This window comes from Pholcus phalangioides, unplaced genomic scaffold (genome assembly GCF_987345545.1).
Source record: "Pholcus phalangioides strain wild (caught in Gottingen) unplaced genomic scaffold, Ppha-v1.0 ptg000017l_1, whole genome shotgun sequence".
Taxonomy (NCBI): domain Eukaryota; kingdom Metazoa; phylum Arthropoda; class Arachnida; order Araneae; family Pholcidae; genus Pholcus; species Pholcus phalangioides.
The window spans coordinates 26441101-26464535 of NW_028301610.1; the positions used below are offsets into that span (position 1 = coordinate 26441101).

Consider the following 23435-nt stretch of genomic DNA (forward strand, 5'->3'; position numbering starts at 1 on the left):
TGCATTTTTATGTTATTTTTCCATTTTTGAGACAATACAATTACAGCACCTCTATTTTGTGTACTGTAACTTTTTACCATTATTTTTGAAAAACTTATTGAAATTTCATATTAATTGGTTCAATTTAAGCCAATTCATCCATGAATTAAAAAAAAATCCAAAAAATTGTGAAGTAAGTGTGTGACATGTTGTAATCAACCAGTGCAATGTATAAATGTAGAATGCATTCTTGAAAATACTATTACCCATCATGCCTTTAATCACACAAGTAATGGCATACATGTATTTGAAACCATAATCTCCTGCATATCATCATGACCATTTCTGTCTTAGAGACCACCAAACTTAGATGTGTATGGCTTATTCAGAAGAGTAGATAACTTTGCCTAATAATACTCAAAAATTCACCAACGAATAAGGCAAATACCAGGAAATACCAAAAACTTATAAATTTTCGACACACTATGGGTGTCGTCTTCGGTGGATAAGAATATCACACTGACCGAGTATCCCACTTGTATTGATCACCATATCTTCAATCTCAGTTGCTCAGCAAAACGAAAAATCTATACATCTGTCCAAGTCAAACATTGTGGCAAGAATGAAGCAAAGTGCCTGCGTGCATGTCTTTTGCAACAACTTGATTGGCTGCTTGCGAAATGGAGCTATCTGATTGGTCTATTTGAATTTTCTTTAGATTCCTGCTCATAATAAATTTAATCCATGTCACTGCATGACCAGTGGTGTTGATTTATTGACATTTACTAATTTATTTTTGAAGGTACATGAATGTATGTCCCTTCATAGAAGTCTAAATCAACCATCGACTTTACTTTGCGAAAAATTCTCACTTCCTGAAATTTGAATCTATGGATCTCTTGCCAGCAGTGAGCAGTGATAATCAATTTTTCACATTCTTGATTTTTAAGACAGTGAGCATGCTCATTCAATTTAGTTTTAAAAAAAGAATGTGAAAATCGATCATCGCTTTTCACTGCTGGCAAGAGAGCCAAAGATTCAAATTTCAGAAAGCGAGATTTTTTCACAAAGTAAAGTCCACAGCCGATTTAGACTTCTACAAAGGCATATATATTCAGGCCTTCAAAAATAAATTAGTAAATGACAATAAATCAACACCACTGATTGCAGCGCCATGGCTTAAATTCATTATGAGTGGGAATTTAAAGAAATTTTGAATAGGCCAATCAGATAGCTCCATTTTGCAAGCAGCCAATCAGGTTGTTGCAAAAGACATACGCAGGCACTTCACTTCATTCTTGCCACAACGTTTGACTTGGACAGACATAAATTTTTCTTTCTGCTGAGCAACCAAGATTGATGATTTAGTAATCAATCCAAGTGGAATACTCAGTCAGTGTGATATTCTTTTTCTCTGAAGATGACACCCATAGCATGTCGAAATGCATAAGGGGTTCGACTTGCAAACTGTTTCCGGGTTATTAGGCCATGGTCTAGGAGATTTTCTTCCTGACGTTTCGCCCACATCTGTGGCAGGCATCATCTGAGGTTAATTCGACGTAAGTCTCCGCGGCAAGCGAGAAAGGCTTCGTACATCTACTGTCATCGACTTGTTCTCTATATGCATTTCTGAGACTTGATCGGCCGCAGAAGAACCGCATTGGTTGGCTTGTGTGGATGTGTTTTGCGCCGATTGGCTGCAAGTGGTGTCTGGCGACGATTGGCTGTCGAGGTCATTTTCTCTCTGGCATTCATCGGGGGCACATCTCAACTCTCTGCGGCGCTGAAGTACCGGGACCCAAGTGGGATGCACCTTCATCGTCTCCTCCTTTCGATTCATGTTGTGAAGGTGCATCCCACTTGGGTCCCGGTACTTCAGCGCCGCAGAGAGTTGAGATGTGCCCCCGATGAATGCCAGAGAGAAAATGACCTCGACAGCCAATCGTCGCCAGACACCACTTGCAGCCAATCGGCGCAAAACACATCCACACAAGCCAACCAATGCGGTTCTTCTGCGGCCGATCAAGTCTCAGAAATGCATATAGAGAACAAATCGATGACAGTAGATGTACGAAGCCTTTCTCGCTTGCCGCGGAGACTTACGTCGAATTAACCTCAGATGATGCCTGCCACAGATGTGGGCGAAACGTCAGGAAGAAAATCTCCTAGACCATGGCCTAATAACCCGGAAACAGTTTGCAAGTCGTGTAACGCCGGCCATGAAAGCCTCAGACAATATTGCATAAGGGGTTTTTAATATTTCCTGGTATTTGCCTCATTTGTTGGTGATTTTTTTGAGCATGGCTTATTTACTTACTTATCAATTATCCCCAACCCCACTCTATCACCATTATACAATTTACAATTACAGCTTGACATTACAATTTACAACTGCAGCTTACCTCCAAAAGAGGTGACTGTGTTGGATTTATGTTTTCACTAACAGTACATGTATAAAGTGCAGTGAATGTTATGTGTGTCCAATTGCTGCCATTTTTTTCTTTCAAATCAAAAGTGAGAAATGGTCAGTGAATGAATATTGATATGAATGAATTTGAATGTTTCTAGGCCAGATTACTCCTTATGAAGAGACTAGTTCACATTTTTGCCTCAAATTTGGGCAAACACGGAAAAGCAACTTCAAGACCTGTACAGGGTATAACTATACTGATGATCAGAACTGTAGGGGGTGATAGAACTTTCCAAAACAAACAACTTTCACTATACAATATGGGGTCAGAAAGCAAGCTGCGAAAGAGTGATTTCTCTAGAGTAGATGAAATATCACCTTTCGCAGAACCCGTCATTCAGCTGCTTAAGACTACCTAGAATGATTTCCAAACAGAGTGGTACCCGATCAGAGAACATTTTAATACTTGCACAGGCAACTTGTGGAGATGGGCTTGCTCCTCGACCAAAGACATGGTGCAGGACAAGCAAGGGGCATGAGAACAGTAAATCTGATAGAGGCAATCCTTGATGCAGTGGACAATCAGCCTAAACAAAGCAAGTGAGGAATAGTTCGTGACCAAGGTGTTGGCCATGTGATAGTATGTGGCATGTTATGTGAAGAAAGATTACACCCCTACCATCTCCAAGGTGTCCAGGCCTTAAATGAAACAAATTTTCCACAATGTGTAACATTTACACACCGGTTCCTACAACAGGGCATACTGCCCTTCCCCCCACCCCACCCCTATTTGCAACATCTGTCCTATTTACAGATGACACGTTCACATGCAGCTGGTGGTCACTCATTTGAACATTTGTTGTAAAGTTTTTGATAATGAAGATTTTTTGTCCTTTATTATTTTTCTCTACTGTGTTCTCCATTTTTACCGTGCAGGCACCCTCTAGCAGCTTGCTGCCTGACCGCACATTGTATGGTGAAAGTTATTTATTTTGACAAGTTTTATCACCCTTTATAGTTATGAACATCGGTTTAGCTACACCCTGTATTGTGCTTCTTGCTGAGATCAAACCTGGGCTTTTACGATGCAAAGTCACCATAATACCCACACAACTGCTGAGATGTCCATAGCTGAAATAATGATTATTAACATTTTCTTTTGGACTGCATCCAGTCCAAGTCATATGATGATTTGCAACAATCTGAAAAAGACATTATGATCCAGTGTTTTCTTTTGTGGACTTTTATGTCAAAAACTGTCAGGTTGTCAAGATAAATGAAGTTCATAATATTTTGGCATGCACTGAATTAATTTATTGAACATCAAAATGTTTCTTTATAATTCTGTAATTTGAATTTAATGCAATGGTTTAGGGTACTGATTTGACTTTTGTGGGAAAACTTCACCAAGAATTTGACAGTCATGAAAATTACATAAAAGGAGAAGACAGGAGACGATGGGAAGCTGAGTTTGGCATTCAACATTATGCTGGTCCTGTTGTTTATACGACAGAGGGTTTCTTAGAAAAAAATAAAGATGTTCAACAGGATCAATTGTTTGAGTTAATGCAGAAGTCATCTAAAATTTTTGTAAATGAGCTTACCAAATTTCAGGTGAGTATACTTGTTCAATTTTAATCTTTTATGTCCTTATTTGAATGACAATGTTTTAATGTTTCTTTTTTTTTTAATTTAAATTATTATTATTTTTTTTTAGGTTAAATATCAAGTTTAAAGCATAATTAGAGTTTAAGAAATCATTTTTGCTGTGAAAGAAATTAAATTTCCCTTCAATTAAAAAACATTTTCACAAAATTATATATTTCTAATCAATTTTACATAAAACTGTCTACAAAAGTTTAAGCCGTATGTAGTTTTCCTCATGTCTGTCTTTCACATAATTATGTGAGGCATATAAAAAAAACGTTGGGCCACTTCTATTAAAACTTCTTTCCTTTGCCATGTTTCTGGGTGTGGCTTTCTCATCCCAGTGATTAATTTACCCCCAGGTTCGAACCCCACCGTTGCCACAGTGGTGGTTGGCTGAAGTTGGTTTTCTGTAGTTCCCAACTTCGAGGTGCGAATGCAAACCGATCTCCTCATTAAAAAGTCTTGCTGCAGAGAGCAACAGGCCTACAATGATGAAATCTTCAAACATTACACTTCACTCATATATCAAAAAATATGTGGTAGATGGGAGCACTATAACAAACATTACACAGAAACAAGCTTCACGTTAGGTTCACAACACGGACATGCACATCCCAACATGTACCAATTCATTGGAAATTCCACAGAGGAATATGGACGAGGTGCATGTGTGGTTTGGTAGTAGTAGTGATTAATTTACCAGAAATTATAGTGAAATGAAAATTCAAAAATTTGATGAAGCTTCTGTGAGTAAATTTCACTTCACTTTTTATAGCTTTATCTTGGATGGTATTTCACTTTAGATTACATTATTTATTACTTTATCACTTGAATCATTGATCACTGAAAGTTTTTTTTATCAGGATTTTTCTGAAAATCTTGATTTATATTAAACTATACAGGGTGTCCTGTAAGTGCTAGCCTTCATCTCATCAACCATCCACAGTAGAGGTATGATTCCAATTTAAAAAATGCTCAACAGGCATTCAAAAATTACCCTGTACCAGTTTTGATAGGAAAATACAGTGTGCAACAAGATAAAAAAATCTAAATTTTTATGCGGTCCCCCTGTGCTCTAACTTCCAATTAGAAATTTTTAGCCCTGTCTCTCCTGATGGCAACAAAAAAAATTCCATGTTTCTAAAGAAGTGCAATATTCACAGAAATATTCGAATTCGAAAAACGAAGAAAATTTGGGAAAGAACAGAAATTTTTTTACGCACATTTAATGCTTTTCTTTCCAAAATTTCCTCTATTTTTCAAATTAGAATATCTCTGTAAATATTGCAATTAGAAACATGGATTTTTTGTTGGCATCAGTAGAGACAGTGAAATGACAGAGTCGTAAGGCAGTCATGAGGAAATGCTCGACACTATTGTATACAGAGAACACAAAATGGGGATTTAATTCATTACTGAGTTAACGTTGACTGATTAATACATTAGATAACAAACTACTGTGCAGTTAGACATACTGACATGCGAACACACAAGCATCACAACGGAAGGCATGTATACTGGAACACACAATGAAAAGCAGGGCAAAAAGCAAAATGGCCCTGCATCACAGTTACATAGATATATATATATAAACATACAAATATTCCAGTGGCACCACCTAAGGTTACAAACATAAATAGCAATACAGGGCCACAACTTTCTAATTGAAAGTTAGAGCATGGGGGGGGCTGTATAAAAATTTAGATTTTTCATTTTCTTACATACTGTATTTTCACTCTCAAAACTGGTACAGGGTAATTTTTTAATGCCTGTTGAGCATTTTTTGAATTGGAATCGTACCTCTATTATGGATGACTGATGAGATAAAGGCCATACAAGCACTTACAGGACACCCTGTGTATGGTCTTGAACTACACTGGTGTAAAAAATTAAGAGAATTTGCAGACTTGGTCGATTATCTCTAGAACTACTGTACCGATTTTAATGAAATTTGATATGTACATACATTGATACAATACAAAACAAATAACCATTCAATAATTGTGTAATACACATGCATGATCGTGTGTAACACTCGTTGGAGTCTGAAGGTATGAAACAGCGGTTGCAGAATAAACAAAAAAATGGGTTAATAGATGGGTTAATAAGGGATATGGTCCCCTCTTACAGATATACAGGTCTCGCAGCGTGATTTCATACTTGAAATAAGGCAGTTTGTCATTTCCTGTGGCAATTGGTCCCACTCGTTCAGCAACGCTGTTTTCATTCCCTGGATGATTCCCGGAGGAGGGTTGCGAGTTGCAATTGCCCTCCCCAGAGCGTCCCAGACATGCTCTATAGGGTTAAGGTCTGGAGATCTGGCTGACCAATCCATCTGGCGAATATCCTCACTCTCTAGAAAATCGTCGAGCAGAAGAGCTCTATGTGGCCTCGCGTTATCGTCCATTAAAATGAACTCAGGGCCAACTGCACCCCTGAAAAGGCGAACATAGGGCTCCAAGGCCTCATCCCTATACCTAACACCAGTCACAGTGCTTCTTTCAAAGACATGGAGAGGTGTGCGGCCATCCAACATGATGCCTGCCCAGACCATTAAACCTCCTCCGCCATAATGGTCGATTTTGCAGACATTGGAGGGTAAGTAGCGGGTCCCTGGTTCTCTCCATATGAACGTACGGTGAGAATCGGTGCTTAGGCTGAACCAAGACTCACCAGTGAAGAGAACGGCCGCCCATTGATCCATACTCCAATCTTTATGCTCTCTGCACCATGATAAACGGATTCTCCTGTACGTAGAAGTGAGCGGGACGCAAACAGCAGGTCTTCTTGCAAAGGTCTTTGGAAACAGTCACCCTTGATACACGGGTTCCTGTGGCTGCATACAAATCACGAGAGAGCTGAGAAGCTGTAGCACTCCTGTTACGCCTCGCTATAATCGACAAATGGCGATCTTCTCTGGCCGTCGTGGCTCTTGGACGACCTTGCCCAGGCTTTCTCTCAATGGATCCGGTATCCTGGAACTGTTTCCATAAGTTACACACGACGCTGGGCGTTAAATTGAACTCTCTACAAATCTGGACTTGAGATTGGCCTGCTTGTAGCCTCCCTACAATCCGCCATCTCATTCCATCATATAAACGTTGGTGGTTACTCATTTTTACTGTTACAATTTGAAATTAACCGATTGCTGCAAAATAACACCAAGAAATTCACCGAGGTGTGCTAGCGAACGAAATGTGTCTTAACTTACGCACGCTTATAAAGCCTGTTTCTCTACTGGCTCCGCCTACACACACGTGTACGCTTATGTATTTGATGTACAAGATTTGCATTTTTGTCTAGAAGCAGTGGTTTTACATTCAGTTCAGTTCTTTTCATGAAATTCAATAAAATATGCAAATTCTTTTAATTTATTTCACCAGTGTATATACAACTCGTGTAATTCTCATCATGATATGTTCACTGCATAATGATGAGCATTAAACATGAAATTTTTATGTATAATTTTTATGCTTTCTTCTTTTCTTTTTTTCAAAGGCAAAATTAGATTCAAGAGCTATTTAATCTTTTGAAAATGTTTGATCTGTATTTTTTAGGATTTATTGAGTGTTACAACGAATAGACTTAACACAGGTGCTACATTTTCTCGCACCATGTCCAAAGGCAAACCTACAGTTGCTGATGCTTTTAGGCATCAGTTGACAGCACTAGTAGACTTGCTTCATTCTACAAATCCTTGGTAATTTTTTTTTTCACATTCAGCAAATCAAACTTAGTAACCTTCATGATTGACTGTTGTAAGAAAGGGGAGAAATAAATGAAAAATTATAATGGTTGAGCTATTTTACATTTTTAACACAAAGAAATTTGTTTAAAATATGCCATGATGTAAATTGCAGGGATGATTTATTTTTATTTTTTTCAACCTTCTGTTAGACCCAATGGAACTTCTCAGGCATTATTATCCATCAAGTTTATGCTAATGGGACACACTACTCTATAGCAGTGATTCTCAACTGGTGCTCCGCAGAACCCTTGGGGACTTCCCAGGTGCTCCGTGGCTGCTCGGGGAAAATAAAATAAATCAGTAAATTTGATAAGTAAATAGAAAAGAGGCCTACAGGTTTCTGCCATCAATATTATATATTAAAAAGAGCTTCCAGAGTCAATAAAGATTGAGAATCGCTGCTCTACAGTGAATGACTTGAAGATGGCAATAGAAAATTTATGCTATTCATTAGAATTACTTCATAAGCTGGTTCTGTCAATGAAGAACTGTTTGTATAATATGATAGGAAGCACTGTAAAGTCTGAGGCTTGACAACAAATAAAAAAAAAATCATTTGCTAGTAAAACTTCTTAGAAGCTAAGCACACATTTTTCCTAGGAAAGAACAGTTCTAAAGATCTTTGGGACATGATGATTCCTTTCTGTGTTAGTGACATGCTGATACAATTTCTAAAAGTTTTGTGTTGTCCTTAAACCATACTTTAGTGATCAAACATGAAGAAAACGTAGACACCAATTCCAATTTTTTTAGTTGTCATATCCGCCTAGGCTATGTCAAACCCCAGCAGAGTTCAAACAGTTTTGAGACATATCTGTTCAAAGAAATTTAGCATTAATTGCTTATTCTATATACTTCTGGGACAACTTTTGTTTTTTCATTTTGTAGTATAACTGTACAACTCACACAGTTATTTCCAATTTTTTTGTTGGATGATAATAGACAAGTTTGATGACTTTATATTCAATCCCATTGTTATATCAATTTTTTTATTTTAAATAAACACATTTGTGAGTATTGTATAAACTTTCGGGTAGACTGTAATTATTTGAAAAGTTGTTTGGAAAAGTGTGAATGCATAAGAAGCTACAAAATAATCAACAAATTCTTTACTGAGATATAGATGCCTTTTCTTCTCAGCCGGAGATATCAAGGAAACAGTTATTTTCCGGATATTATGCTGAGGTGAGCTCGGAAAGAAAAGTCATCACGTCTCCGCCGAACTGACTGACTTTTCTATGCTGACTTTCCTTTCCGAGCTCACCTCAGCATAATATCCGGAAAATAACTGTTTCCTTGATATCTCTGGCTGAGAAAAAAAGGTTCATCTATATCTCTCTAAACCGTCCCACCCGGGGGCCATTTCCTGAAGTTAAGAGAGGCTACTAATGCCTCTACTTCAGCGCCTCACGACACAGTGCGTGAAATTAGGAAGGCAGATTCATGTGTCTCCAGTGGTGTAGATGGTAGCACGCTTGCCCGGTATACAAGAGGGCCTGGGTTCGAGTCCCGGTGGAGACGTGGTGACTTTTCTTTCCGAGGTCACCTCAGCATAATATCCGGAAAATAACTGTTTCCTTGAAATTCTTTACTGTTTGGCACTAACTTTTACAACAAGGAAGGAATTAAATATTGACATGGGAAATTTTGCCTGTTGTGACTTTGTATTTGCATTTGTATTAGTTACTTGAAATGGGGAAAAAATTAAAATACACTATGCGGGTGAATAAAGAAATGTACATTATATAAATGAAATATATTGCATGTGCAGTAATAAATGCAATATAAAATATGTACTGTATATGAATGAGCTATAAAAACATGTGTAGCCTTTATGTGAGAGAATACATGAACTGTAAATGTATTTGTTTTTCTTTAATGCAATGGTTAGCTCTGCCCTAGTACAAACTAACGGTCTGTTCAGTTAATTAGGTGAATAAAATGTATAATTTTTTTGCAATTGAATTTATATACAGTGATACCTCAGTTTTTGTTTATAATCTATTCAAAAATGATCGGCAAAATCTGAAACCAACGAAAACAAAGGCAATTATTTCCTTATGAAAATTAATGTAAATCCAGTTAATTTGTTCTACACCTCTAAAATAATACAAAAAACACATTTTGTAGAGAATAAAAATATAGTGTTTAATAATAAAAATAATAAGTTATTATTTTTAATATTTTTTAAAATGAATATGCCGCTGTGGTGGTCGAGTGGTTATAATGCCGGACTCGTGATGCGAGGATCCGGGTTCGAACCCCACAGTGGTGGTCGGCTGAAGTTGGTTTTCTGTGGTTCCCAACTTCAAGGCGCAAATGCGAGCCGATCTCCCCGTTAAAAAGTCTCGCCACAGAGAGCAACAGTCCTACAACGATAAATCATTCAACCAAAACACTTCACTCATAGTTAGTAAAACTGGGGGCAGATGGCAGCACTACACACATATCAAGCATTACAGAGAAACAACAAAACTTCACGTCAGGTTGCACTACATGTACACGCACATTCCCGCATGTACCGATTCGTTGGGGGGGGGGGGGTTCCGCGGGGGGGGTGCATGTGTGGTGTAGCAGTAGTAGGTAGGGGGTCGGGGATCCATGATGTTCTTAAGTCAACCACCTCGTTGGGCAATTTGCCTGTTGTGGCGTTGTATTTGTATTTGTATAAAAGACTAATGTAAAGAATAAATGAAAATTTAACATGGAATTGAAATTTTGATGGAAGATGGCCCCCAGACTTGTCCAAACTCGCATCTGTGCCATACCTAGTAGCACTGTGTATGCCAGTGCTCCTTTGAAATCTTTTGAACCAGCCTCTGCTGGTCTTAAAATAAGTAAGTACATTAGCACTTGTCCTAGGTATGTCTTAATGAGATCGGCATACAACAGTTTGGCCTTTTCACATATGATGGCCTCCAAAACAGAATTGCCATCTAACTGTTTTTTATTGACCAGTATTAACTGCTCCACATCTTCAGTTGCTTGCGATCTTTATTTCGTTAGCACATTCAAACCTTTCACTAGCCTTTTTTATAGCTTCCTTTTTTGCCACAATGGCACATATCATGGATGGTGACATCCCATACATGCTTCCAATTGCTGCAATCTTGATGCCACTCATATTTTTCAGTGATTTTCCTTCTTGAACTCGATCATGTTTTTGGTCTTCTTTGAAGGGCTGCTGTAGCAATACAGTTTTCCATGGCTTTTGAGTTGGATCAAAGCATTCAAAGTGAAAATATGATCTAGACAGCCCCTCTGCTTTTTAGAGGTACCTTGGCACTCTGGTATTATAGAATGTAAATCACATTACCTTTGTGAGTCAATTAGTTAAAATTAAGGAAACATTTTTAGTTGCCAGACTGGAGTGAAATTGGATTGTAATCAGCAGTTATGAAATAAAATAGATAGGTAGGCCTCATATAAAATATTAAAACAGTCATTAATTTCGTAAGATTTTCATTTGTGCTAGAATTCTTATTCACTTCAAACAAAATTATTACCATTTTATAATGTTCCTTTTATGTTTTAGGTATGTTAGATGTATCAAACCAAACACCAAAAAAGCAGCAAATAATTATGATGAAGAGCAGGTTCTTTTACAACTACGATATTTGGGTATGCTGGATATCATAAGGATACGTAGGGAAGTATGTGTTCTGTTTTGTATATTACACTAGCTATAATACCCGGCACTACCTGGGTTTTCTACAATTACTGGGAGGATTGAAAAAGTGACAAACCATTATGAAAGAATAAACTGTTATACATAATACTGGCAGCATCAAAGAAGCAATAAACCATTGTAAAGGCATATACATGTCCAAAATACATTGTTGGGGAACCACAGTAACCGAAAAAAACATTCCGAAAGTGACTTGCGGCCCAGGAATCATTGTTGCCCAATGGTTTTTTGCCCATTTCGGGCAAAAAAACAAAGCTCTTCCTAGCTCAGACAAACTTTTAAAGTAGCCTATGGTTTAATTCTGGTCCTGTTTGGTATATATGCGAAATTTAGGGACGATTGATCTAAAATTGTAGATTTGTATAAAGAACAAACATGCATACATACTTTCACATTTATATATAAGATTATATTCCTTACATTCCTAATTATTAGCAAGACATCAAATATAGTTTCATAATTCAAAACAGCTTCAGTAAATGAGTTAAAAATTTTAAAAGATAACTAGTCTTTTTTCATGATCACTGCTGTTGTTTGATTGCAATGAATATTATTTATTTTAATTTTATTAGTTACTATCCTATCGGATGTTTCAGTTTTTTTCTTTACATTTTTCATGTTTGATTTGTGTATTATATATGTCCTAGTTTTCAGATTTAAATTAATGTTTTGCTTTTTTGCTAAAGAAGGAAGTTTTATTTATTTCAAATAGCAAATTGTTTGTAATATTTTTTTTATTTTTATAATTTTTTAAAAAATTTCTTATTTGTTTAATAAGGTGATCATTTTAATATTTCAAAGGGTTTCCCCATTCATACTACATTTCACGAGTTCCTCTGTCGTTATCGGTGCCTTGTTTTAGACAAAAAGCTTCCTCAAGATGACGTTCAAGCAGTGCGATATATTATGCAGATAATGAATTTTCCTTCTACTGAGTGGCAGATTGGTAAATCCAAAGTAGGTCAATATTATATGATTGAATTGGGAAAATTTAGAATAATATATAATTGATTTCTGCTTCTCATGAATATCATATTTTTTAATTTTTATCATTAAATTTTTAATGATCGCTGAATAAAATAATTATGTTGAAAAATTCAAGTACATTTTTTTTATATCATAAATGAAATTCAACGGTTTTGCTAGTCTGAGGGTTAATTTAACTCTGGCAGTCAAAGAGTAATGGGTCTATGTTTTTGATACTTTGCAGCTGTGAGATAAACACTAATCTCTATAAGCAAAGGAACTTATTTTACTACCAATAATGGTACAGTGTTTGCTTACTAGTACCTAACCAGAATGTTTCCCTCAAGGGGGCATGCAAAATAAAGTTAAATTTTTGTTTCTAACCTTGTGATGTGCAAGGGTTGTTCAGAAAGTAATGATACATAATAGATGAGGGAAAAAAGTAATGTTTTATTGCATATGTTGGCAAAGTGCTTTTGACCATGATGATTTAGCTTTTTTCTTGTGGTGTTTTGACATTTCTATGCTGAGTCTGGCTTGAATAGCAAGAGCTTACAAGGACAGCTGCAATCCAGAATTCCACTGATTGTAAATAGTGTTCTCTGTCATATGTTCTTTTAAATGTGAGCACCCAGCAGATACCCACAAAAAAGTTTCTCAGTTTATGGCAATCAAATCTATAAAATATAACACGATGTGGTTCTTTGAATCCTCTGGAGGTAAGGCCGATGTTTGTTAATCTAAGCATTAATCATCAGCAATGTAGCCATATGCATTCATCAAAAACAAAGAAGTTCAAAACCTCATTTTCAGTATAAAAATCACTTCTGAAATGTGATTTTTGTTTTCTGAGACAGAGAAGGCATTTTCCCAATTGGCTTTGTACCTCCTAGCTTAAAATTAATGCTGCTGCATGCTGCCAAATCTACAACACCTTCGACAGGCAAATGCCTGTCGAAGGTGTTGCAGACAAATGAACATTAGCCCATCCTGCTTGGGCTCTACAGTAAATATCACCAGTGCACTTCTTCATTAGATTCATGTCATAAGTTTCAAGCATACAGCATGGACCTTGTGCTCAGTGGCTTTCATTTGTTTTTTTAACTGAAGAAACATGTTGGGGGCAGCACATTCATGACAATTGATGCTGTAAAAATGAAGTCGTAGTATTGTTACAGTAGACGGCGAAAATAGTTACAGGAGACCAGACGAAATAATTGTTGGGACAATGGTGGCAGTCACATAGAAATATAATGCATGAACTAGTGAATAATTTGCAGAAGACATTTATTTTCTTAAATGTTTCAAATAACTAGGAGCCCTAGATTTTTTTCTGAACACCCCTTATATAAATATATATATGAGCTAGTACAGTAGGTTTCACTTGATTGAATCATTATTAGTTAATTATATCTACAGTTTACTATGCTGATTTATTGATAACCAAATTGATTCAATCTGTAAAGTGCTTCAGTTTATAGGATCATTCATTCCAATTCACTGAATTATTTTCAAATTCAATTTTTTGAAAAATTTATTATTCATTCAATATTAATTGGCTGAGGCTTATACAAGAGGATGCGGAATTGATATATGGGGAAGGTGACAATTGATGGTACGAGAGAATTCGGAAATTGTGGTGCAATCTACAATATTTGATGGTAGGTTATTCCAGTCGATAATAGTTCTTGGGAAAAAGCTAAATTTGTGACAATCTGAAGAGGCAAAGATGGGCTGTAATTTTTGGGAATGATTGAGTCTATCAGAGAAATGTGAAGGTTTGATTAGAATATTGGAGGTGTCAATATTAAAAAACCCATGGAGGATTTTGTAAAGAAAAGTTAAATGAGAGATAAGTCGAAGAGAGGAGAGCGGTTGGATATTGAGTTGGTGCTTGAGTTCCGTTATGGAGACAGATGAAGACCAAAAGTTAAAAATGAAATGAGTGGACTTATTTTGGATAGATTCTAATTTGTCTATGTTGGTTTGGGTGTGGGGATCCCAGGCTTCACAGGCATAGGAGAGGGCAGGGAGAATATATGTTTGGTAGCACAAGTGAAGAACATGACGGGTGGAGTATTTTAGGTTACGGCGAAGGAAAAAGAGTTTTTGGAGACATTTATTAAAGATATAATCAACTTGAAGGTTCCAGCAGAGATCGGAAGAGATTACAATGCCCAGGTATTTATAATGGGAGACCTCAGAGATCAAAGAGTCGTTTATAGAATAGGGGAAGTCGTGGGGGATTCTTTTACGGGTTACTTTCATAAAAACAGTTTTTGAGAAATTGAGGGGTAATTCCCAGGTTGAGCACCATTTGGAAATAATGTTAAGGTTGTGTTGGAGAGATTCTGGGGGGGGGGGGGGTCGGAAAGATTGGACACTGCTTTATAGATGACACAGTCATCAGCAAAGAGTCTGATGCAGCAGTTTACGGAGTCGGTTGGACCATTTATGTAAATTAGAAATAATAATGGTGAGAGGACCGAGCCCTGGGGTGTGCCAGATTTGACATGAAGGAAAGGAGAGTTCTAGCTCCTGTACGAGACAAACTTGCTACGGTTAATAAGGAAGGCCTCCACCCATTTCAGCAGGTGAACATTTAGACCAAGGTTGGAAAGTTTTAGTAGAAGTTTATTATGGGGCACCCTGTCAAATGCTTTGGAAAAATCTAGGAAAATGATATCGGATTGGAGGTTTTTGTCAATGGAGTCTGATAAGTCATGTATGAAAAGTGTTAATTGCGTAGATACAGATAACGATGATCGAAATCCATGTTGGTTAGGAAAGAAAAAGTTAATCGAATTGAGGTGGGTACGGATATTCTTGGCAATTATGTGTTCAAAGACCTTGTAGCGAGAGGAGGTGATTGCGATAGGTCTAAAATTGAGAGGGTGAGACAGTGAACCAGTTTTATGGATGGGAATTATCCTTTTCCAGTAATAATATAATTTTCCAGTCATTGGGTAGATTAAAAGTATTCAGTGAGACGTTGAAGATAATGAGGAGATAGCTGCAAATTTCATCAGTGCAGAATTTTAGGATATGATTGGGGATCCCATCGGGGGCCAGTAGAGTGGGGTTTTAGTTTTTTTTAGAAGATTCAAGAGACCGGCTTTAGAAAAGGAGATGGGACAGGAGTTATGAAGTGAATCAAAAAAGACGTATTTGGGGGGGGGGGGGTGTGTAGGATCAGAAGAAAAAACAGAAGAGAAGGCCCTGTTAAATTCGGAGGCAAGATCAAGGGGAGAGGTTAGGTCTGAGCTGCAAGTTTTGAGCGAGGAGGCACCTGCTGATTTGGGACGGAGAAAATTCCAAAATTTTGAGGGATTTGTTTTGAGATAGGTAGGCAATGAGTGGGAAAGGTAGTTGGATTTGTGGCGAGAAATAAGGTCTTTGAGGTTACGAGTGGAGATTGAGATTTTGTTTCTGAGTGTAGAGGAGTTGCTAAATTTGAGTTTAGAGACATTGAATTCTTCTTTTCAGATGGATAATGTCACGGTTGAGGAGGAATGAATGATGGAGGAATCGGAGGGGGAAGGGTTGTCTGGTGCTTTCGAAGGGTCAGAAAGGGAACTTGATTGCGTTTGAATTTGGGAAGCTTTGGGCGAATGGGTGACCCTTGAAAAGCAGTAGAAACAGGTGGGTAGGTAGACAAAAAAACTGCTTATCGAGAGGAACAACCCTAAACAAAAAATGACTAAGGTAGGCCAAGACAAAAACAGACATGTGATATAGAGGAGCTATGGGAGGAACAAAAAACAAAGTGTTAAAAAATTCTTTGAAAGAAGTTTTGCTTGTGTGGTTTTGATGCATAATTTTTAATCCGGTCTATTCCACTCATCTTCTTTTAAATTTTAGCAATGGGTTGTATTAGCAAGAAAAAATAAAATGTTGAAATTAATTAAGTAAAATTTCAATAAATGATATAATAAATGTGAAATGGTGCTAATTTATGAAATGAAAATAAAATAGTGATAGACTGGGATTGTGGATGAAAGGAAATAAAGGTTTACAAAAAAATATCCAAAGATGGCCAATCAGCCAAAATAGAAGTTCTTTCTTCAGATTCAGTCACAACCTTTTGACTGTTTGTGAAATCAAGTGTGTAATAGGCCAGGCTGCATGGAAATTTATCACTAACTTACATAGAAAAGTAAATTTTTTATCAATTTGTATGGGATCAAAAGTAGTTATATGTTAGGTACATAAATTGTTTCTGTCATCAGAAACTATGAATATAATTAGTCTGTTAATCAGGAAGTCTGCGCTTTAAAGCTGTAGTGGAAATAATGGTCACAAATATAATTTATTACAGTCATTTTATCTAGCTCTAGTTTTGTGCCTGCTTTGCAACTGCTGGTATGAATGAGTGCTGGCTATTGTGAATGAAAGAAATGAATATTATTTCACTCTAAAAAGTTTAGTCTATTAAAAAAAATAGTTATGTTTCTGTGCCAGACCCTTCATCAAAAATTTTAACCCAAAAGTTTTAGAAAATTACCCTGCAAAAACTATTTTTAACATATAAAAGAATCTGTCCTCTAAGTAATAGAGCTATGTTTGAAAATTTTTTAACCTTATAACAGACATTAACACATTTGAACTTTTTAATTAAATTAGAGCTAGCTGGGCTCGGCATTGCCAAAATAAAAGAGTTTAAGGAAGCAAGATATCTGGTAATTGCCGAAATACAAGGCATCAAGTTAGGCAAGATATCTCGTTATATTGCAACGGTAAGGGTTAACAGAATCCTGCTTAATAGACAAGTTTCAGAAACCACGTGTGACTTTATTGAGCAAAATCTACTGTATTTCTAAATTAAACACTTCATTGCAAATTAACTTGCAACATTGCCATTAACTTTAATGATTTTTTGAATTGTTTGAAAAATTAATTTAACTAAAATGTGTAAAATGCAAATATTTTTTATTTGACAGCTGAGGCTGCACAATTTTGTTCAGCATTCAAGATTTTCAATTGAAGTCATCAAAATTTTCTTTATTAATAGTTTTATGTTCTAATGATCATCCATATTCTTATTGTAATACAAAATTTTGAAAAGCCTGAATGTTGATTAGAGTAATTCTATTGCATAATTCAGTTCAATTTAAAATTTCAATATTAAAGTTAAGCTGCTGAAAATTTGGTAGCTTATATTTAAATTTATTTGGTTTTCTTTGAGACAGATATTTCTTAGAGGATGTGTGTATGAGCCACTTGAGGACAAACGACGTCACTTGATGAATGAGAAATCTGTTGTGATACAAAGATATTTCAGAGGATATGTTTGTCGAAAATGTGAGTAAATATTATTTTTTTTATGCTCATCTTTTCATAAACAAGATAAAGATTAAAGAATATGTACTGTGGAACCCTATTAAGATGAAGTTGAAAATATAGAAACTATTTCTCTCATACTAACAAAATTTCATACTCACTAACAAAACAGTCATTTGATTTTGAAAAAAAGAGTTAAAAACACTATGTACTTAAATAATGTTCATAGTGTCTAAATGTTCTCAAGTTAATAAATACTCTTATTATAAACAAGAAAAATTTGATTAATTTTTTTTAAATTAATGTATTATGCTATTTACATAACTCTATTTATTAACTTTTTAATTTATAAAACAGTAGAAGATAGGTAATCGACTGGCTCATATTCATCCTTTTTACTACTAAAGGAGAAATTTCTTTGGGGTTTAGCTATAGCCAGTAGACATATCTGACATTTAGATTTACTAAATACAATTTCAGAATTCCAAATGATGGAATAAGGAAACTACTGAATGTAATTTGTAACAAATCAAGATATCGGGAGGAAGCCTATTGCAAAATTTATAACTTTATACACAAAGTATTATTGAATTGTGCGGAATCAACTCCAAGGAAGTTAAAGGTAACATCACCCATCATTTAGAAGCTCTACATCTTAGAATTGCTACAAGATAAATATCTTCAATAGCAAAATCAGGATTCTTTCATGAGGAGAATTATCATTTCATCTCAACCAGAAGTTTGTTGTTTATGTGTTCATAATAAATGAAAATATTGCTATAATTTGTCTATATACATCCCAGGGCATAATTTTTTGTGCCAAACAAAAACTTGTATTAAGCAAGTTAGTGTTAATAAAGTTTTACTATATGTACTAAATTGCTATTAACCTATAAATTTTCTTCAACTCTTTGCGGTCCTATGTCCAGGTAGAATAGACATCAGGAAAAAACGGTACTTAATTGTTATATAATGTCCTCTTACGAATATAAAGCCCCATTTACATGTGTAATAAAATATCCTGGGAAGTTCCCGGTAACAGGAATTTTCACTACAACCCATTTACATGCCATTTAGTTTATGCCCTTCTTTTTGAAAGTCATCACTGGTCACATGGGTTGAATGGGTGGTTGGCTCAAAATGGCAGACGAAAGAGCTAACAGCAATTTTCGCAGCACAAAGAATTATGGGAGAGGAGATCGAAGTCACCCACCATTATTCTGCAACAAAGATGGACTCTTTTGACGAATCTCTGTTCCACCTTTTTTCCCCCATGAGGAAAAAAAGTTGTCGTGCAGGTAATAATCACCAAAGCTACCCACAATCTTGCACATATAAATGGGGCTTAAGAAGGCCTCTGTGAGTTTGGCTTCATAGCAAAAGTTACAAGCAATTTAAAAAAACACAAGAACTAGCATACAGGAACCTCCTTGATTGCTGGAGGGAGACGCTACAAAGTATGAACTGTACCAACGAAATCCTGAAAAAACCTCTGGATCACAGAAGGTTAACCTTGACCAAAATAATTTAGCATGGTGTTCACTGACACTGGTCACCATGAGATTGATTTAAGAAATGTGAGCATGATATCTTCGAACATAGATTACTATCCCTGCACTTACAGAGAAGTCACAGTAATTTTTCAAGCACATTAGAAAAAACAGAAACATTGAAACATGATATTGAGTTGTCAGGTAGTACAGTAATCTCTCACTTATGTGCCGGTGCGATGAAACAAGAAAAAAATGCTTATAAATGAAATAGGCATGTAAGTGAAAATGAGGAAGGAAGATGCACTTGAATACATAACATTAAAACATATATATATATAAAAGCATGTACTTGAATGAAAGGCAGACATTCATTGGCTTTGTTTTTAAAATGTAGGAAAATAATATTTCTTCATCGAATTCAGATGAACATGCAAAACATCCTATGATTACAATACTATTACATTGTTAAATTTGTAATATTTTAAAGCACCTGTAAATTAAAGACATGTTTTTTTTTGCCATCAATCCTAGAATACTGCTTTTTGAAGTTTGTATTATTGGAAGAAAGTTGTGCCGGTTCATGAGGGTTTATATAATCATGAAGAATTTTTAGTGCTTTTAAAGCTTTTGCAAATGTTGTGGGAGTTTTTAAATTACCTTCTGCATCATTCTCTTCATTGTTGCAATTGTGAATTACAGTCCTAATTCTGTAGTTTTCGTAAACAACTTATCATCAAACTTTTATTTGTTTGTTTTCAATGAAATTGGTAATTGCTTTCATTCATCCATTTTGAAGCAAAGCTAATGCAGGCTAGATAAGACAAAGCTAATGCAGGCTAGATAAGACAATGACTAGACAAACTCAAGATGTAGCCTCTAGTAAAAACGAAAATGCGCCATTTTCCTGAATAACTTGCCATTGGTTTCACCTTCTTATCCCCATCGCCAATCTCTCATCATATCAATTCAACTAACTACTTCAGTTGAAATTCTTAGCACCTGTGGAGCAGTATGTTTTATCTATACTGATAAGTTTCACTGGGCAGAATGATGATAGATACCAGAATCTCCCACCGTGTGGAGTACAGAGTGCAAAAGAACCTTCGTGTATTGTAGCCTATCACATTCAACATTTAGAATCTTTTATAATGACTATCTCTTAAAGGAGTGAGATTTTAAAGTGTAAAAGAAAATGATTCTCTGTGTGGCTGAAAAAGTCAAAACTTTGTCTTATGTTCATAAACCTCAACTATCTCCTAGAAAATGTAAGTAATGTAGAAAATAACAAATTCATAAGAACTTTTAAATTTTTCTTGACATTCTTTTTTTAACTATATCTTTGTTGGTTCTATGACAATTGTTAAATCATTGCATTTGCTGTATGTATACATAGTGTCTATGTAAGATGCAAGTCTTTCTGTGTGTGATCATTCACTTGATTGAGTTTGATTGTTTTCATGAAATTATTTTTAATAATGCTGAGTCTATGCTCAATTTTCTTAGTTTTTTTATTGTTTCTGATTCAGCCTTAATGCAATTTATTTCCCTCAGATTTTCTCAGGCATCGTAATGCTGCTATTACAATACAACGGTATTTTCGTGGTCATTTCCAGAGAATTCACTACATGCATATTCGAAGAGCATCAATCACAATACAGGTAAATTCTTATGAAATGAAATATATACAACTTCTCCTGGGGCTGTTGTGGCATGGCTCAGGAAATTCCCATCCTGATGTATTATCCACATCTGTTACAGTAATCTTCCGAGGTTAATTACAAGTGGGGTCTCTCTGTAGCAAACCAGACTGATGATAGAATCATGATACTCTTCTTTCTTGCTGCAGAGAGATCAGTGCCATATTAACACATGGCCCCATCTGGGAATGACCTGGGAGCTGATCTGCTTAAAATGTTCAAGATTAAGCTTGTAACTAAGCAATGCAAATTAGTAGGCAGGCATTTTTATCCAAGTAGGGGGCCTCAGAAAAATCAGTTTGCCAGGTGGTCGGTCCATAATAATCTTGAAGTTTTATATAAGTTAGCCTTAAGATGGCCTTGAGAGAAAACCCCCATGCAATTACACCTCTGAAGATGACTTCTATAGATGTGAATGAAACATCAAGAAATGAATTTTTTGGACCATGCTCTAGCAGCCTGGAAGTTTTATGTTTCCTTGATTACCTGCCATGAAAGACTAAGACAATATTTGATATCAAATGATTTTCCCCTTCAAACTAATTGAATTAAAAAGATGGTAGTATAAATATTTAAATTTCATTCGAAAAATAAATTGCAGAGGTTTTTTTTCTTATTTTTCTTGTTTTTAATACAGTGGAACTTCTCTATTCCAACCCTCTATTATCCAGACTTTTCTGCAATACAGCTTTAAAATCACCACTGAAGCATGATAGATATGTCAATGCAAAATTTTGTTCTGTTGTCTAAAAGTAAGGTTCTGATGCTGTTTTTAGAATACATTTAGAAAAACCTCTTTTGTCTGAGTTTTTGCACCTGTGCAGAGGCAACACCATCTACAGCAGAAGGCCTCCACGTGAATCTCGTGACATCACTGAAGAAGGTCATCTCATCTATAGCCATTGGATATAGCAGGCCACCCCCCCCCCCGTATGCATAATCTTTACCCTTTTTTATAGTATATCTACTAGAGAATACCCCAACTGATTCGATGTATGAAAAAACATAATCAATTTCACAATGATTTTGATCTTCCTCAATAATCTGGATTTTTTCTAATTTGGCTGACCTTTGCTACCAATTGGGTTGGATAAAAAAGGCTCTACTGTATAGGTTCTACGCTTATTTTCTTATAAACATAAAGGGCACCTGGTGTTTTTAACAGCTTGGTTAGATGAGTAGTATTTAGCAACCATGGTGGCTTGCAAGATATTTTGATTTGACAAGATGACAATTGCCAGGATATTTACATATGAAGGGTTTGCTGCAAAAAGGGGGATAGCTTCATTTTCTTTCATTTGACCAATTAGTCAGACCCCTTTTTTGGTCTCTTTCTTGTCCAAATTTTATGATGGTGTTAGCTCTGTCTATTCAGAGGCATAGAAACTATGTTGGACTTACCTTTGTCTATCAACAAAATGAAGGAAATATATATGTAATTTTTAGCAAGAAAGAGTGGACTTGAATCAAAAGTGCCAAAATGGAACTACCTCCTTTTTTGCAGCAAACCCTTCATATCTCAATTAAACTACACGGGGCCAAAGATTAGCAAAGAAAAGTTCTTTCCTCATTAAACCTGAGGCAACCAACAATAGATGGAGCCTTATCAATATGCCTTCACTGAAAGTCCTGTCCGTGCTCAAGATAAAAGATGAGAATAGAAGTATAATATTACTTTCTCTTGGGAGAATGATTTCCGACCCAACTCAATCAATAGCAGAAAGAAAGTTGAAATATGCTGCTTTTGTAAATTAAAATTTTATAACTTGACATAAAATAGGTTCTCTAGTATATCAGGAGTGAGTGTAGAAAATTCAAGAACCCAACTTTGTTAAATTGAACTGCGCATACATACACCTCAGGCCTTCAAAATCTTTTTCTATATACTTTGACTTTCTTATTTTCAGTGTCTAACAATGTTCCCTTGAAGCTGTGTGTGTGGCTGCGTATAGCCAAATTACACGTCAGTACACACAGAGTTTTTATTACTCATAAGAAATTCAATGTAATGTATATAGTGGCATTATATTTTGGTTTTTCCATGCATATGTTGTCACTTGTGCAACAAATTTTGCCAAGTCTGTGTCAGTAAAAAAAGTTTGAGGGCATGTTGTTGCTAATAATGTGTTGTATTATTTATTTTTTGTTCATGTGTTACAAATGAATTTCTTGGTAATTTGACTTTTAGTTTCCATATGCATGTAATAAAATAACTATTTTAGCATAATACATACAGTGAAATTTTGTTAATTCAAATTTTGAATAATTTGAAGTTTTTCGAGCTACCCCTAAGTTTTCTATCTAGTTTAATGTTAAAATTTCTTGTTTAATTAGAATTTTTTTCAAATATTTTGTATAATTCAAAGTTGAAGGAAAAAATTGTGGTTTTTGTATGAGCAAATTTGGTTTGAAAAAGTTCTAGAAGCGGTCAGACTCTGTTTCTCTCGACCAAGTTGTTATAAAACAAATCTTTGGAGACTGAAAATAAATAATTTGAAAATTCAGACCTAATATCAGCACACTA

The 23435-nt window shown here is 35.7% G+C and overlaps 1 protein-coding gene across 2 annotated transcripts in view; it reads left to right on the plus strand.

The window, feature by feature from the left end:
• Myo81F (unconventional myosin 81F) overlaps positions 1-23435 on the plus strand; it is a 215594-nt gene that overhangs the window by 95136 nt on the left and 97023 nt on the right. For both annotated transcript variants that reach the window (XM_089246115.1, XM_089246116.1), the window contains exons 11-16: positions 3764-4003; positions 7597-7739; positions 11323-11440; positions 12277-12432; positions 17631-17742; positions 20766-20872. In XM_089246115.1, coding sequence (XP_089102241.1) covers positions 3764-4003; positions 7597-7739; positions 11323-11440; positions 12277-12432; positions 17631-17742; positions 20766-20872 — 876 coding nt within the window. The remainder of the gene's footprint in view (positions 1-3763; positions 4004-7596; positions 7740-11322; positions 11441-12276; positions 12433-17630; positions 17743-20765; positions 20873-23435) is intronic.